The sequence below is a fragment of the Microtus ochrogaster genome, linkage group LG2, assembly GCF_000317375.1.
Source record: "Microtus ochrogaster isolate Prairie Vole_2 linkage group LG2, MicOch1.0, whole genome shotgun sequence".
NCBI lineage: Eukaryota > Metazoa > Chordata > Mammalia > Rodentia > Cricetidae > Microtus > Microtus ochrogaster.
This window is the reverse complement of record NC_022028.1, coordinates 41,141,633-41,158,802: the sequence shown is the minus strand read 5'-3', so window position 1 is coordinate 41,158,802 and position 17,170 is coordinate 41,141,633. Positions and strand designations below refer to the sequence as shown.

The 17,170-nt window shown below is 46.4% G+C and overlaps 1 protein-coding gene across 1 annotated transcript in view; it reads right to left on the bottom strand.

The window, feature by feature from the left end:
• Ank3 (ankyrin 3) overlaps positions 1–14,238 on the bottom strand; it is a 299,577-nt gene extending 285,339 nt beyond the window's left edge. The window contains exon 1 of the mRNA XM_026785393.1: positions 13,464–14,238. Coding sequence (XP_026641194.1) covers positions 13,464–13,577 — 114 coding nt within the window. The 5' untranslated portion in view covers positions 13,578–14,238. The remainder of the gene's footprint in view (positions 1–13,463) is intronic.
• Between the last annotated feature and the right edge of the window lie 2,932 nt (positions 14,239–17,170).

The window sequence follows — 17,170 nt, the reverse complement described above, 5'->3', positions numbered from 1 at the left end:
CAAACCCAGGGCCTTGTGCATGGTAAGAAAGTGTTCTGCCTCTGAACTACATCTCTAGCCCAAAAATGTATTCCTGCTCCAAGATTCAATTTCAGACAAGACAAGGCACATTGAAAGCCCTTTGAACGGAATTACTGAGTGGAACCAAGGGAGATTATCCGGATCACCAGCTCTCTAGTAATGAAGACAAGTAACTATATGAATGTCATGAGCCCAGGTTCTGGGGCATTAGCATATCGGTGCTGTTTGGAACAAATGTGCAAAACAGACGCCTTTACTTTATGACGGCAGAGGGTGACCTTCAGCTGAACGGGCGTGGTAAGCAGGGGTCCCTAATAAAGGTCGTGCTTCAAGGGACAGGTATTAATTACATTTGGCAATTTTCAACATTGATATGGTTCTCCTCCTGTTATTTAAAGGCAGGCAACGGTATGGACAGAGTTAAGCAGATAGTCTCATAGTGTTACTGAATCAGGTTGTGGTGGCTGTGCCGCCGCACCTGGGGACAGCAGGCCAGGGTCCTCATGGAGAGGCACAGAGCAGGGCACAGGGAGGAGGCTCAGTGACTTCAGAAGCTGTGCTCACTTCTAGCACATTCTGTCTCCTCACCTCTGACCCAGTATGAGATGATGTGGCCAAAGGGAGGGAGAATAGAAATCGAGGAATTTCTGGAGAACAGCGCACTTTCATCAAAGTTACGGATTTGCTCATGACGTCTCCTAGATAGGGAATTCACACTTCCAACCTCAACTGGCATTTTTATGGTCCCCAATTCAAACTGCTCTGCGCGTTGCAATAATGCTTAATGCCCCTTTTTGCATCTGCAGATTGAAAGCCTAAAGCTCAAGCAATGCGCCATTACTTAGAAAGCACTTTTTAAGCTATTACTGTGTAACGAGTATCATTGATGCTAAGAGCATATGAACGGCATGGAACTGATCAGGAAATAAAACGCTGAACCACCAAAGTGAATGATTCTCCGGGTGTGAAGCCTCGGCTGGTCGGGACCTTGTTTCACAGAGATGGGGGGAAGCCCTTTAGTCTCTGGCCATGGGTTTGAGTTCCACCTCTGTGTATTGTACCACTGATAAATTCAGTTTCCAAGTCTTAGGTTATTGTTGTTTTCTTTTTTCTTCTTTTTTTTTTCTCTTTCCTTTTCATTGGCAAAATGGGAATCGCTCCAGCTTTCTCAGAAGATTTATTCAAGCATTAATGGAAACAACAGCCTTTGGTACCTGTCAATCATATGATTGTAAATTGAACCTAACATTTGCTAGTGGGTTTCCTAAGATTTCAAACTGGGATTGCTAACAAAAGCCTAAAAAACATTTAGTTTTGAATATTTACATTTACTGTTTTTAGCTAATCTCCTCCCTCAAGTTAAACTTAGTGTCCACAGTCCCCACATCTAAGGGAAAGCCAAGACCACTGATAAGGCCCAGGAGATTTTCTTGTGCTGAAAAATCGGGAATGCTTCTGGCAAACCCCACTGGGATTCAGTTTTAAAATGTTGTCATCATCTCAAATAGCTTTGTGATGTTGATGTCAGCTTACCTTCCTACACACTGCATTCTGATAGCTACTCTCTGAAAAATGGCCTGTGTTGAGCAAACTATTAAAGGATCTTTCTACAGTCTTTTCATCAAATGATTAGGATAAAATGGAAGACTGGAAAATACAGAAATAGACTTATTAACCAAGAACTGAAAAAGTCAATCAACTACAAAGAATGACTGCTGTTCTTTAAAAAAAAAAAATACAGACATTTTAGGGATGTATCATATGCACAGTTCTTTATCGCTGATAGGAATATGGTCTTAAGGTAAACGGATTTCAAAAAATGAAGTGAAGACAATCAGAAGTGAAGTCAGCTTGTCACCCTTCAAGTACAATGTTTCAGTCTGCCATGTTCTTCCAGGAGAAGGGGAGAAAAGACAAGCGGGGTCCCATGCAAGGAGGTCCCCAGCATCATGCCCCATGGCACTTCAGTATTCTGAGATGTTCTGCAGTATGGCATGGAGGCTACTTGAGGTACAGAATGTTGGGAAAGGCATGGGGGGGGTCAGAAGTCCGGCTGACCTGGGTTTGAATTTCCCCTTTACACCAATGAGTTATGCCACATTAGGTAAAATGCTAAACTTTCTGGGCACAATTTTCCTATTCAGGAAACTCTAAAGATCACACCCTTGCATGAGAACTCGGCACATTGATCTACTACAGTATCCGGTCCTCTTAGGTCGATGATTTGAGGCTCAACTAAAAAAGGAATGGGCAAATTCTGCTCCGCACTCTCTTGCTGAGTTCTTTACAAATTAAAAACTAAGTCATGAGTGTGTGGTGAAAAGATTATGCCCAGGTGTCCAACTCTGTTCTTCTGTTGGGTTTAAGGTGAACGAACAGAGGAACATTAGCCAGTCTAAGGGCCCATGGTAAGAGTGAATCAGTGTGAGCAGGAGCACAGACAGCCTGATTACTTGCTGTATGGAGCTGGAAACTCTAGAGGCTATGCTGGTTGGGTTTTGCCAACTTGATCCAAACCTACTTATATCTGGCAAGAGATATTCTTAACTGAGAAAGTGTCTCCATAAGACTGACCTGTAACCTAGCCTGTGGGACATTGTCTTGATTTGTGATCGATATGGAAGGACACAGGTGTGAGCAGTACCACCCCTGGGCAGGTGGTCCTGGGTTATATAAGGAAGATGGTGATGAAAGCCATGAGGAGCAAGCCCGTAACCAGCATGGCCTCTGCTTCACTTCCTGCCGCCAGGTCCCTGCCTTGAGTTTCTGCCCTCACTTCCCTCACTTATGAACTGTGACCTGAGAGAAAGAAAGAACCCTTTTCTTCCTTGAGTTGCTTTTGGCCATGCAGCAACAGATACTTAACTAAAACAGAGGTCCCAGAACACAGTACCTTTGAAATTCAATGGCCGGTGCTATGCTGGTGAAAACAGCCAACGAATCACTATGAATTCTGGATGTAGGCATGACACACTGGTCAGCATCTATTCCCCCTTAAGTTCCCAATGAGCACAGAACTGTTACATTACCTCTACTGTAGCCAATATACAGGGGGTGAAAAACATGTACGTACACGTACACACACACACACACACACGTATGCATGATGTATCTTGTAGACAGTGAAGGGTCATACACCCAAGAAACTACTTTCACCAAATACACCTTCAACATTCGTGGCTCCATTTTCAAAATGAAGTCCTTGCTCAGGCAATCATTTGCCTGTGAACATTGTTCTTAAATTTGTTTTTTTATTACGCTTATCTACTTCGGTGTAGGAGGTGTGCCGTGGCACTTGTGTGTAGGTCAAAGTACAACCTGAGGGAGTCAGTTTTCTCTTCATCTACCATGTGGGTCCCAAGGATGGAAGCCAAGTTGTCAGGCTTGGAGGTGAGTGTCTTCACCAGCTGGGTCATCTTGCCAGTCCCTGTGCATATGGTTCTGGAGCACCCTTGAATAACTACGTAGGTGACCATCCAGAAATGGAGAAACTAATTAACAATGGTGTTAATAAATGCAAAGTGTAGTTAACATGGGAGTCTTTGAGAGCGGATCTCAGAGGGATGGATTTCATTCCCAAAGGGCTGAGGGGAAATGTCCAAAGGGCTAACCTGTAGGTCTCAAATGCTATGCAGGGTCAGTGATGTAGTCCCAAGATTTCATTCAGCAGTCAGTTCAGGGAGTAATGAAAAGTGTTTATGAGCTGCAGAAGTGTTCAAACGGATCCTCGAACTGGCTTATGGTTCCTCACCTCCTTTTTGGCTCTAGCCGTTCGAGTCCATTTGAGACCATGTGACGGGAGAGGAGGCTGGGAACCTTGCTAAGTAACTCTCCAGATTCCAGGAAGCTGGCAAGATGAGCCACTTTACCGTGTCTCTACTAAAAAATACATGTCCCTGTTGATCAATATGGGAGCTGACACCCAAAGAAATGCATTTCCAGGCTCCGTCACCAATCAATTGCCGCACCGCTGTGGAGTGACAGATTGTGGTACTCACCCCCGGCTCCACCCCTTTTTCTATACCCCTGGCTCCACCCCTTTCTCTATACCACCCGCTCGTCTGCTTGATTGACGTCTTGGTCCTCTTAAAATTAACCATGCTTCCATACTTTCTTCAACTGTACAGATTTCATTTTTTATCTTTCTGTGTGATGTGTATGATGTGTGTGTTTGTGTGTGTGCACACACACACAAGTATATGTATGTGTGTTCATGTGTGCTATGGTGCATGTGTGGAGGTCAGAGAATAGCTGTGGGTATTGGTCCTCTCCTTTTGCCTTGCTGGAGTCAGGGTCCCTTGTTCGCCCACTATAAATACCAGGCTAACTGACCTGAATTGCTATGCTCCTTGTCTCTGCCTCCCATCTCTTTGTGGGAGAATTAGGTGCGTTCTGCGGATACAAACTCAGCCCCTCACTCTTCTGAGGCAGGTACTTTGCCCACTAAACCATCTCCCTAGTCCTGTATAGACTTCTTACCAAACAGTATTTCCCTAGGATATTTACAGTTTGTATGAATGAAGTCACAAGGGTCTGTGGTGATATCTCCATGTGGATGACAAATACGTCAGTATCTCTACATTCTACACCCTGGACTACCTTCCCTCCTAATCCCCCATCTTTCTCTCTCATTCTTTACTATGTGGTCCACACGTGAGAAAGGAGAACTTATATATGGATCAGATGAGACTGGTAGTGTTTGCCCCGCCCTAATTATTTAGGAGGGCACTGGTGATTGAGAAATACGAGGTTAGCATCAGTTAAATCAAAGCAGAAACTGCACATATACAGTCAGCTCCTGTCCCAGATGCTGATGACATCCTATTTCATGACACTTTGGTTCTTCGACAGCCCAGCATCTTCAGAGAATCAGACAGGTGCCAGAGTGTTGTTGAACCCTGACTGTGTGTCAAGCATTTATACTGGATTTCCATTGCTTTGTTCTCTTTTAATTTATAGAGACCAGAAGAACACCAATTTGGGAAAATCCACAGGGGGCTGTTGGTTTGTAAGAGTGCTCTCTCCATACAAATACTTCTTTAGAGTAAAATTAGGATGATATCACAATATATACACACATTCCCCTTTGGTGTTGAACCTATACATCAACATCTATAAATAAACACTACAGTCATTGGATTCCACTTAAAAACAATTTTAAATATATAACTACATTATATGAAGCAAAACTGTTTACACTATTTTAGGCCTTTGTGTCCAAACATAAACGACTAATAAAAAGTTCCAACTCCTAAGTCATTTAACTTTTAATATCTCAAAGGGGATCATTCTTCGCTTGATGTAAGGTTCACCTTGGACACCCATTAATAAAGACCCTAAGAAAACCTCACAGAGGTTGTGGTTGACTTAACGAGAGAGTGAGAATCACACAGAGCCAAAGCAGACTGCAAATGAGCCTGAGATGTGCTGACCTCTTAAGATGTGGATCACACTGTGTTCTTACAGCACTGACCCAAACATGAAGACTACGCAGGAAATCCACCAAAATCTCTGTTCGTTTGCTTATCATCCTTTACCCATCTGTGCAGAGCAAGGCACGCTCTATCCAAATGGGGCCAGGGAGGGCTCTATGAGTCTCTCTCCTTTGTATTACTAGTTCCAAACCCAGCATCTCACTATGTAGCCCTCGATGCCCTGGAACTCACTATAGAGACTAGGGTGGCTTTTAACTCACAGGCTTTTATCTCTGCCTGCCTCTGACTCTGCCTCCTGAGTGCTGGTGTTAAAGGAGTAGGCCACCATATCCCACTGATGAAGTTTTATTACATGAATGAATGCAGATATAATGTAACGCGTCAAAGCACACCTTACCTGCTGCTGAACTCTGTGTTTTCTATATGAAAACTTATAAAGAGCAAATATTTTTCTGGGTTGATTCCAGAAAACAAAATATACAGATTATAGGTGTATCTTCTTTGAGGAGAAAAATTAGCCATAGAAAAGATCACAGGGCCTGAAGTGTAATGGAGGAGGAGGAGGAGGAGGAGGAGTTATCAGCAACTACAGTAGGACCCCCAGAGCTACAATAACATTGGCCTGGCAAGACACACCCGCTGGTACAATATTGGCATGAACATCATGGGAGTAACCAACTGCTTTCTGAATAGACTTAAGTCTCATTCTGCAGGATGAAACCTGGCACCACTGTTGAACCAAGTATCCATGGCCAAACAAGCCAGTCCTAAGTCCTAGGGAAAACCTACTAACGTTATTCTAAGTATTAAAATTGTTCCTCATGACTCATCGTTATACCCATAGATGAATGCATCACTCAGCTCTCATCAGAGAAGCGTCTCTTTGCTTAGATGGTAACTAACGCAAAGATCCAAGACTGGCAAGGTGCAGAGAATAAGAGACATCAGATTGCTTAGCCCCCACCTAACGATTTATGCTGAATCCCCTGGGACTCAGAGATCATTGCAAAGAGGGAGCAGAAAGACCTAGAGTCAGAGGCAGTGATGAACACAAGGGACAGTGTCCTCAGGACACCATGGGGCAGAATTCACAAGCCATGTGTGAGCTCAAACAAGACCAAATCCCAGCATGGAGAAGAAAGGTTCCAGCCCTAGTCAAGGAGTTATTGGGAATTGGTAGCTGCTGGGAGAGGGAGAGTCAAGTTTTCTTTAAGAATGTTGTCATGGGTGGGTCGACCACACTCCAATGGAAGGCCACACATCCGTGAAAACATGGGCAGCACAGACTGGATTTGATGGGTGGTGGGAAAAGAAAAAGACACAAAGTTGGGCGGATAAGGGAGAGGATTAATATGGCCAAAACTCAAATTCCCAAAGAAGTAATAAGAAGTATCTTTAAAATAAAAATAACTATGGGGAGAACCTGAGCCTCTCAATTTGATTAATACGTTCAGACATTAATAAGTCTATCATTTGTACTAATATGATTTTGTATAGCTCATCATGTTAACTAGTCAATAGCAAAAAAGGTTCTGGTGTTTTTTATGAACAGATGAGAGAAAATTATGGAAGAAAAACAGTAGCAGGACATTAGGAGAAAGGTGGGCGAGCAGCCTGCTGCCGAGTCTTATTCAAATACCTTTCCTATCCCTGCAGATTATGGTGGGACAGTCAAGGGCCAAGGCTTGTAGGCTCCCTACGGGTGAGTTAAGCATCCTTCTGCCCTCTGTGAGGCTGCAGCGAGATGTTCCCTGGGAACGGACCTGTGCGGTTCTGCAGTTAATTGGTATAACTCCTGAAGATGCAGGATGAAAGATGCAGCTCTTTATTTCCTGTTCATTCTCAATGGCAGCAACCATTGGTGCTATCTGCTTCTTTCTCTCAGCCAACCTGCTCTGCAAGCAGTTCACTGCATCTCACCATGGCTTATGCTTAAACACACACTGCAATGACAGTCAGGCTGCAGATGAAGAGGTTGAGGTGCTTAGAGCTCACACAGCTCCCCCAAGGTCATGCGGTCGAGTGATAATCCTAACGTCCACTTTCACACCCTCCATTCCAAACTCATGATCATTACACAGGACTGCCTTTCATGCAACCTATCAATCCTTCTTCTGTCTGTCAAGTCCATCCTCTGATGTAGCAAGATTCAGTTCGCATACAGCCAATAATTACGACCTGGTCTCAAGGAGCCTAGACTCCCAGATGAACTAGGCGTGAAAAGACATCACTGCAGCTCAGCATTTCAAGGACAGCAACAGAGAGAACAGGCTCCCCAGCAGACCTGAGATCTCTCTTCTTGATACACAAGGAAACAGAACAAGTTCCTGAGGGTCTGAAAAAAAATCATATCCCATAAAAGCCCACGAGCAGAACGCATGTGCAGCCTAGTACCTTAAGACATAAATACCTGGGTGACAAGGCATGAGCAAAACCTGCAAAGTGTCAAGACACCTGAAACACCACGGCAGGGGCCGCAACCAGAGTCATGTATTCTGAAATGTGCTTTCAGGCCTTCATTGCTTTGACCTTAAACAAAACTGCTAGACTTTCAACAAATTCAGTGGGCAAGTAGATCTCAAAGCCCTACCACCCAAGCAGCGTCTACATCCATCACTGATGGGTTACAGGACGTTAGGCCAATTCTTTTTCTATCAGCCTTTGTTTTCTCTATAAGAAAAATGGAGATGGAAATAATACCCATGCCACAGAGGAGAGGGACAAAGCAGTAGCCTCTTAGAACTCCTCTGCCATACTAGCAGGCAGCCACATAGTCTTGAGATGTCATTGTCCTGGCTCGTCTTTAAAGTTCTAATGAGGGTAATTTTCATTTGCAGCATTCAAAACAGTTTTTAAGGACACAGAACCTGGGCTCACATGGCTCAGCAGTTATGAGCACTGATTGTTTTTCCACAGGATCCGGATTGGATTCCCAGCACCTACAGGGTGGCTTAGAACTTTCAGTAACTCCAGTTCCGGGGGCTCCAATTCCGGGGGACCAAGGCCCTCTTCTGGCCTCGGATGAGCTATCCAGGCATAGTGCAGGCAAATCATCCACATACCTCAAAATCAACATTAAAAGATAGACCTTTTAAGTAAAACCTCAAAATATATTACACAGAGGATGAGAAAGATAGACATATCACAATGCTGGGTTACTCTGAGAAGCCAACTGTATAAACTGAGATTTCTGATGCAAGTAAAGAATTGCTCCTTTGCAAACCATTCTAAAAGAATTCCACTTATGATTTTTTACAGTTTTCTTCATTGTGGTTGCATGTGTTCATATGGGTGTACATGCATGCAGATAAAGGTATACATGTGTGCAGATATATGTGTATAAAAGCCAGAGGTCTACCTCTGGCTTTATTGCTGAAGGGCCCTCCATCTTTTGTTCTTTTCAAAGTCTTTCCCTGGCTCAGAATGCACCTTCAGCTAGGCTAGCTAGCCACTGAGCCCTAGGGACCTGCTTGTCCCCACCTCACAGCACTAGGGTTACAGGTGCACACTATGGTGCCCATTATTTTATGCGGGTGCTGGGGATCAAACTTGGTTATCACAGTTATGCAACAGGCTCTTTACCCATGGACAGTCTATTGGGTCTACAGCAGGGACAGAATGGATGTCATGGAGTACCCATGAGGTAGGATGGGAAGATACAGTCAAGAGAGCTGGACAGCCCAGCCTATACTGGACCTTCATGAGCTCCAGCTATGGGGACTCTAGAAGCCAGTTTAGTGACTCGGTTTCTTCAGTTGCAGTATGGAGATACTAAAAACACACTCTGAGGGGTTATTGTGACTGTTAAAGCAGCCTCCACCCACAAGGCAATGCAGAGAAAGCCCCGCCTGGTACATGGTACCCGGTCAGCAAACGGGCCTGGAAGAAAAGACTAGAATTCAGGAAATGAGATTCTTCATGTCTCCCTTCGAGCCAGGAATTTGGCAGCTTCCCTAGAATCTGATTTCTTCTCGCTTCCCACCTACAATCCATTGCCAAGTTCTACTGCATCTTCCTTTAAATATCTTTCACATGCCACACCCCCTCTCTGTTGGCAGAGCCCCACCCTCCCCCATTTTGGGCTCCCAGCATCGCCTGCCTGCCTGGACCGCCATCCGAGCTTCCTGACTGCTCTGCTGCTGTCTACAACACTGACGAGCCATGCATTGCTCCAGAACAGGCATCCTGCCCCCCCGCCCCCCGCCCGGAGCAGAGATCTGCCAGTCCCTGTAGGATGGCACACATAGGCCCTCATACTTAGGTCCTTCCTGACTTTTCCTGCCATGCCCTCAGACTTCCTCTTCCCCAGAGCACTCCAAAATCACATCTGCTTTCCATGTAGCTCAATGGTTTCTCCGGCTGGCACCATTTTGGCCATGGGGGTTCTGTCATTCTTGTCTTCTTTATCCCTGCCTTGTCCTCCAAGGCTCGGATCCTTTCCCAAACCCATTCTAGTCAACTGGGATGGGTGCGGTTGGATCTCTGTACTGTCTCTTGGAAGAGCTTTTCCTGCCCTGTTGGAGGATGATGGGAGAATGGTTTATCTTTCTCCTCCTCTCTCTTGGGAGAGCTCACACCACTACCACCATTTGTTTATGTTTCTACCCAACGTCTGACAGGAAACCTGATTGGTAGAACTCATTTTATGTATGATTATCGAATGAAGGCATGGTACAAGAAAGAAACAATGAGGGTTTGTTTCTGCTTTGTTATTGATTATCCAAATTCAACATCACTCATCAGAAATGACATTCCTCACAGAACTGAATTATTCTCAGGATTTCTAGTTTGTTTCAGTACCCGGCACCATGTTAGCTATGCAGAGAGAGATAAAGGAGCGCCATAGTGCCTGTGTGTGTGGTGGCCTCGGGCGGCCTTCAAGGTTTGTTTGTTTGTTTAACCAGATATCATAAACATATATAAGCAGATATTCATATGTCCAAAGCTGATGGGGGACAGGGCTGAACATGCAGAGAGCATGAACACATGGATAATGGCAGCAAGGGGCACGCAGGGACAACACGGGCACTGCCAGAAAGGGGCTCATGCCTCCTTATCTGATGAGCTATCTACTGACACACACCTATAGGCTGGTGAGAGAGTTTCTCTCTGCAGGCTGCCAAGAACAGAGACCTAGCATCACCTAGGCAGGGCATTGTGCCCACCTTGGCTTGCCCTCCTCTGCTGTAAATCTAAGCAGCCCACTAGGAGAGGAGTGTGTGGAGGGGATCGGAACTATGACGGGGGGATCCATGGGGAAGTGCGGGACGAACTATCTGTCTTTAAACCAATATCCATTCAAGCCTTGCTTGCACCCCCTTCACACAGAATCAGGGGCCTGGATCGACCTCAGCAGGAGGGTGTGACCTGGGCATGGGCAGGGATTCGGGGTCCATCACCAGTAGCCCCCACCTTCGACCCCCGTTAAAGGCTCTCACCACTTCCTAGATGCCTTTCTTCTCTGAGCCACCTAAAACTCCTTAAGCTATGCCAAGAATAAAGCATCTTTATTAAAATTCAGCTAATTAAAATTCATTAGCATTTTGGTGTGCGCGTGTGACAGGCAGTCCATGCTCCTAGTTAGCATATCTAAAATGGCACAAATGTGCAGCTCACTGGGCTTCAGTGAGGAAACCTGGTGGCGTGTCAGTCTGGCACCACGGTTCCTATGCATCCCGGTTAGACTAGAGTATTTGCTCATAGGCCATGACGGTTGCTGCCGTTTCCCATAGTCAAGACAGGGTCATCTTCGACTGGCTTCAACCTGAACCGCAAAGTCTTCTGTTTAAAAGTCACAGGCTCTTTTCCGTAATGGCAGCTTGGATACGTCCTAGGCTTTCCTGTATGGGCTTGTCTGAGAGCGTTCACTATGACTTTTATGTAATTAGAAGACCCTAGGGGATATAATTCTGCTTATGAACAACTATCCCCACAAATGCCCACAAAGCAAAATTTAAAAGCAGCAACTCCTCCCCACTTCCCCCCATTGGCACAGAGGTCTGTCTTAGGAAACAAAGTAGCCCCCTGGCCTTGATTAGGGATCTAGAAAAGGTTCAGAAGAGGCTCAAAGTCAAACAAGCCAGGGAAGAAAAGTAACATTTTGCTGTACCAAGTGGATGGAGAGTATGTCTTCAAAGCTTAACTTTGGACGTTGAAAGCCATCTATAAAAAAATCTGATCATGGGGATTATCTCGCGCAGCACATTGTCCTTCAGGTAATGTATCTGTGATGCTATGACAGTGTCATCCTGAACCACTCTCTGCAGCTCCTCCCAGAGAGTCCTGAGAACAATGTATCTGCATCAGCTTGTCTGTCCACCATGGCGATATTGATATTGCGCTACGTGAGCCCTCTGGTTGCTAAGAGATTTACGTTGGGCAGACTGTCGCACTTCTCACAGAGCATTCTGGTCCACAAAGCTTTTGCTCCAGCTCAGAGAGTCCTGAAGCAACTCTACCTCACCCTTCCCTGTGTGACTTCTTAGTCAAGCAGGGGCCCAAGGCTGTCATTGCAGCTACAAAGTCCTGCCATCAACCTTCAGGGTGACACTGAGCCTTTACAAAAATGTGTGTCCCTGCACCCCTGTGTCTTGGAAGCCCATTTAGCATCAAGGAGTGGAGACAGGGATATTTGGCAAGGGGCCATCCATAGTGACCTCGGAGCCAAATCTTGTATAATAAAACAAGACCAGAACCTAGTAAAATGTGGTCACTTCCTAATTTTGCTATATAAGGTTTTGAAACACGCCACCACAGAGTTCCTTATTCCGAGTGTGTACTTTTATGAAAAGAGACGCAAGGAGTTTATTTACAAGAATCTCCAAATGGGGACACGTGCACATGCAACCTCTTGCCGCAAAACCACCGCAGCTCTCCAAATTCCATCTCCTTCAGGCAAAAGGCAGCGCGCCTACACCTGCAGAGCCTAACCCTGAAGGAAACTGAGAAGGTACCTAAAATAGCCATCTCTCTCTCTTGAAGAAAGGTGGATTCCATGGGTGGAATTTGCATGTCATTTGCAAAGCAGACACACCAAGGCTGAGAATTCACGAGGAGCCTCTTTCCCTTGGGGTACTCACACAGACACATCACAATGTTTTATGACTGGCTTCTACATTCAGATCACAGGGTTTTAGTCAACTATGATTAACTGTCATGCAGGAAAAGTCCTTTGGACCGGCCAGTCCCCAGGAGTCACCCTAAAAGGGCAAAGCTACCAAATAGTAAGACCTCTTTAGCCACAACGAAACACCACTGGCCTAGAATCTCCTGTGTCTCCTCTCCAGTCTTGGATACCAGAAATGGGTACTTAGTGCCCCATGAGGGCTTTGATCTCAGACCATCAGTGTGAAGGCTCAGGGCTCTCCCCTCCACCCCCATGGCACAGGAATTCCTGCATTTACAATCACTCTCGCCCAGCAGGTAAGATCTGAACCTCTGCGACTTCGGCTCTATTTAACCCCAGAAAGTTATTTCTAGTAGCTGACCTCCACTGCAGAACCCCAGCTGAAAAATACCTCCTAGAGAGAAGCGGCCCAAGGACAGCGACAAGGCAGAGCAGGAACCGGCTTGAGGTCACAAAGCTGCCCTAAGACACGCACGCATGTGACACACTTCCAACACAAAAGCCGGCTTTTCCACACAACAGACCTCTAAGAAGTACAAAGGCCAGCTCGCGGGCAAAACCACGGTCACCTGCAGTCGATTTAACCTTGACCCAGCTGCAAAGAAAGTAACTTTAACTCCTTGGCAACACCCTTGCGTGCTTTGCAAACATGCTGGAGCCTCTGTAAAGTGAGGCGCACCTTCCGCAGAGCCCCGCAATCACACCCCCCACCACGACCTCCAGGAGAAACCCTTCCACGGCCCATGCTTTACCACCAGCCCCCCATCTCGACTCCCGATTGACACTCTATGCTGCCCATGAAAAGAGCCCTCCACGCTTGTCACGGAGGCCGGGAGGAAACGCATTCACAAAGATGAGAGCTCCGTGGCACACATAGCTACCTTTTTCTTGCGATCCCGGGACCGTTTGCGGTGCTTCTTTTTTTTCTCAGTCTCCTCTTCAGCATTGATTTCTAAATCCCTGTTTTTCTTCAGCTGGGAGGCGGCATGAGCCATAATGCATCAAAAAAAGACCCTGTCAAGCAGGCAGAGCTTTCTCTGAAAAGGTGATCTCCTCGGGGCACCTCTAATCAGGCACGGAGCAGCATAGCCCTCGCTGGAGAGGAGCCTGGGCTGAACGGCAGGGAAGCATCCAAGAGGCGGAGAGGCAGAGATGCTGGGGGAAACTGCAGCTTTCAAAACGCACTCCAGCAGGGTCCGGGTTTCACCCTACACCTTGCTGCGCCCTTCCCTCTTCCGGCGAGGGCAGCCATCCTGCTGCAAGAGGCTGTAGTGGAGGCAGCTGGGACCAAGGAGCTGTGTTATGGCCGCATCCCCTGCCACCAGCTGGAAGTGTCTAAGTGATTTCCTCCGAAGGGGGAACGCTGCAGAGGGTGCTCTTCCGAAGGGGAAGGATTCGGAGTCACCACACATGCGGCAGCCAGAAAGCCAGCACTAATCCTGAAAAAACCGACTTCAGAAGCCTCCACGAGAAGGGAAAGGGCTGCAATTTATCCATCAGCCTAGATCCACACCAAGCGAAAAATTAACCCATCAGAGAACAGAGCTGCTTGGGTTCAACTGCTGATGGTGGCAAAATCTATAAAATAAATTAGCTACATTTTCCCAGGGAGATGCTGACTCCATTTTCGGGCAAACAATGCATGCATTGCTGGCCTCAACAGGGCATCCTTTATGCCCGGTTAGTCCTGATGCATTTTGTGGCGAGGACTACAGAAGGGTCCGTTGTCTTTTTAAAACAACACGCTCATGACAACACATTAGCCAGGAAGGCGTGAGCCCACTGTTGTGAAGGACAGATGCCCAATTCAGAGGTTCCCCAGGACTCTCCTCTCATGTGGTGTGAGGGGCAGAGGGGAGGGCAGTCGGGCTGTCATCAGTGTTTCAGAGGGGCTTTCAAGCCGGGGTTCATCGTAATCACGTTGCTGCTTGTGCCACCTGAGTCCTCAGTGACTGCAGCCTCTGAATATTCATTGTGTGAAGTGAAGCAGCAGCAAGGCTCAAGGATGCCGGTGTCTTCCGTCTTCTATGAGCATGCACTGCAAGAGATCTAAACAGGGAATCACACGCACACATATACACATACACATACACACACACACAAGCACTGACATCGGCAGCGTCAGCAAGAAGTGCCTGATATGCTAGACTGGGCCCAAAGCCTGTGGGCTCAAGTTAAAAGACGTCTCAATCTCACCAAGAAAATCAAATAATGAGAATCAAAAGTGAGGCTCCATACTCTGGCCTAAGCACAGTGGGCCTTGGGAGGTGGACATACTGGGCTTTGTAGAGGGACCTCTGAGCTTCGGAAGGGAGGGAGCACAGTGCCCTGGGCACTGTGGGGATTGGGTTGTGGTTCTGCAGAGCAGTTTCTCATCCGGTATGTGTCTCAAGCACTGAGTAGAATTCTCACTGGCAATGTTTACAGACTGATTCTGCTCTAGACATCAAAGGGCCCCTCTCTCCCATTGAAGGTCCTCTAGAGGGCGCATGCCTTTAATCTCAGCACTCGGGAGGCAGAGGCAGGCGGATCTCTGTGAGTTCGAGACCAGCCTGGTCTACAGAGCTAATTCCAGGACAGGCTCCAAAGCCACAGAGAAACCCTGTCTCGAAAAAACAAAAAAAACAAAAAACAAACAAACAAACAAAAAAAAGAATTGAAAGATGCATAGCCCACAGCCTGTCATTCTTAAGTTGAAGGCACATGTCACTGAGATCAACTGAAAAGCATGCTGGTCACACAGTTGATGATGATGATGGCCTACTATGTGTACCCATTCACACATACTTGTTTCCCTCAGAAACATCTTCATGAGGAAATGGTATATCATAAGAACCTTGATATGGTCTCCAGAAACCACACTGGAAACAAAGTAGATGGGTGTGATAGCTTGTAATCCCAGTGCTGGGGAGGCAGAGTCAGCAAATCCCAGGGGCTCACTGGCCCAGCCAGCACAGTGTACTGGGTCAACTCCCAGCCAATGAGAAACGTTGCTTCAAAAAAGGATGATGGTGACACCTAAGGAATGACACATGAGATTGTCGTGTTGGCGCCACAGGCATGAACACACTCACTCACACATGTGCACACGCATATCCACACATAACATGTGCACATGCATACACACACAAACACACGTGTGCATGCATGCGTGAATGTATCCAGGTGGCCGTGCTAGTGCATGCGTGCACGCACCCACACAAACACACACACACAGAGTTTTTATTTTGCCTATTAGATTGTCTTATCTAACAAGAAGGAGGCAAAGGCTGTGAAGGTATAGACCAATCTGACTCAAATTCAAAAGCAGATGAGCCCTAATTGGGAAACGAGGAAAAATCAGAGGCTTTAAGTTTTCTTACCAGGATGTTTCCTCCAGAAGACATGGTGGGACAGGGGAAGGGCTAGCACATGGAGCCTTGCATGGCGTCTCCCTAAATAAGCCCTATACTTTTGAGGAATAGTCACACAGTTTCAGCCAGCTGAAGAGGGCAGCCAGCTACAGAACTGGCGACCTTCCCATTGGCTTCAGGATCCTTTTCTCCTCCCTTTATAGACACTAATGAGACTTCAAAATGTAGTGTATTTCTAAGTACCCTTGTTCAAGGTACGTTCTCCCAGGGAGGCTAGCAAAGCAATATTACTTTCATTGATCTCCACCAGTAACAATGAGAATAAACAAGCCACAGGTCCTCCACGCTAGAAGTCTTTGCTGTTCCAACACGGCCAGATGTTGAGGATGAAGAATGACTTTTATTATACCATAATGAGAAATATTCTACCCATTGGCTACTTCCTTGTTTTAGTAAGCTGGGAACACATCACAAATAAATTCTAAGCCTATTGAGTTTCTTCCTTAGAAGAAATCCGTGGCTTTAGCCTCTGCTTACAGACCTGAACTCCAGAGACTTTACCAAGGAAGGTGCCCCTATGGGTCCTACATTTTTATTTTCTTACTGAAGGGCCAGCCTCTTCTCTTCATTCCTTGATTAAAACTTCCCTGAACTATCCTGCTCAGGGAATAGAGCATCATCGGAGGTTAGAGATGACCGGGCAGATTGGCCAAGATTATATACTTCTGGAACATGTGGTCCCTAACACCGACAAGAATGGAAGGCAGATGCGGAACCCGACAGAGAAAGACGGAGCATCCTAAAGCCAGCTCAGTGGCCATTTCCATCTAGAGCAGCCGGTCCAGTCCCGCTCCTAACAGACAGGCTTGTGGCCAGTGTGAAGAATGCCAAAGTTATTAAAAAGTGCAGTGTCCCAGCCTTAAAAGACTGCCCTCAAGGACAAAGAAATTGTTCTTATTTTGTGGAAGTCTCAACTACAAGGATTCCTAGACCGTCCTTTAAAAATGTTGGGCAAGAGTGATTGCTTAAACTTTTGCTAAGCAACAAGGGCTTTTCTCCCCCACTAAGTCCAGTGGAGGGGCAGGTGTCCTGGCGGCAACACATGAGCAGTTTGGCTGAATCCAGAGAGGAGGCAGGGAGCCCTATCCTTGTTCCTTCCACCTTCTTCTGGAAGTCAGAATGAATGTTGTCTGAAAGCAAGCATGTGGCAACCAAGAGTCCTGGCCTTTCCCCTG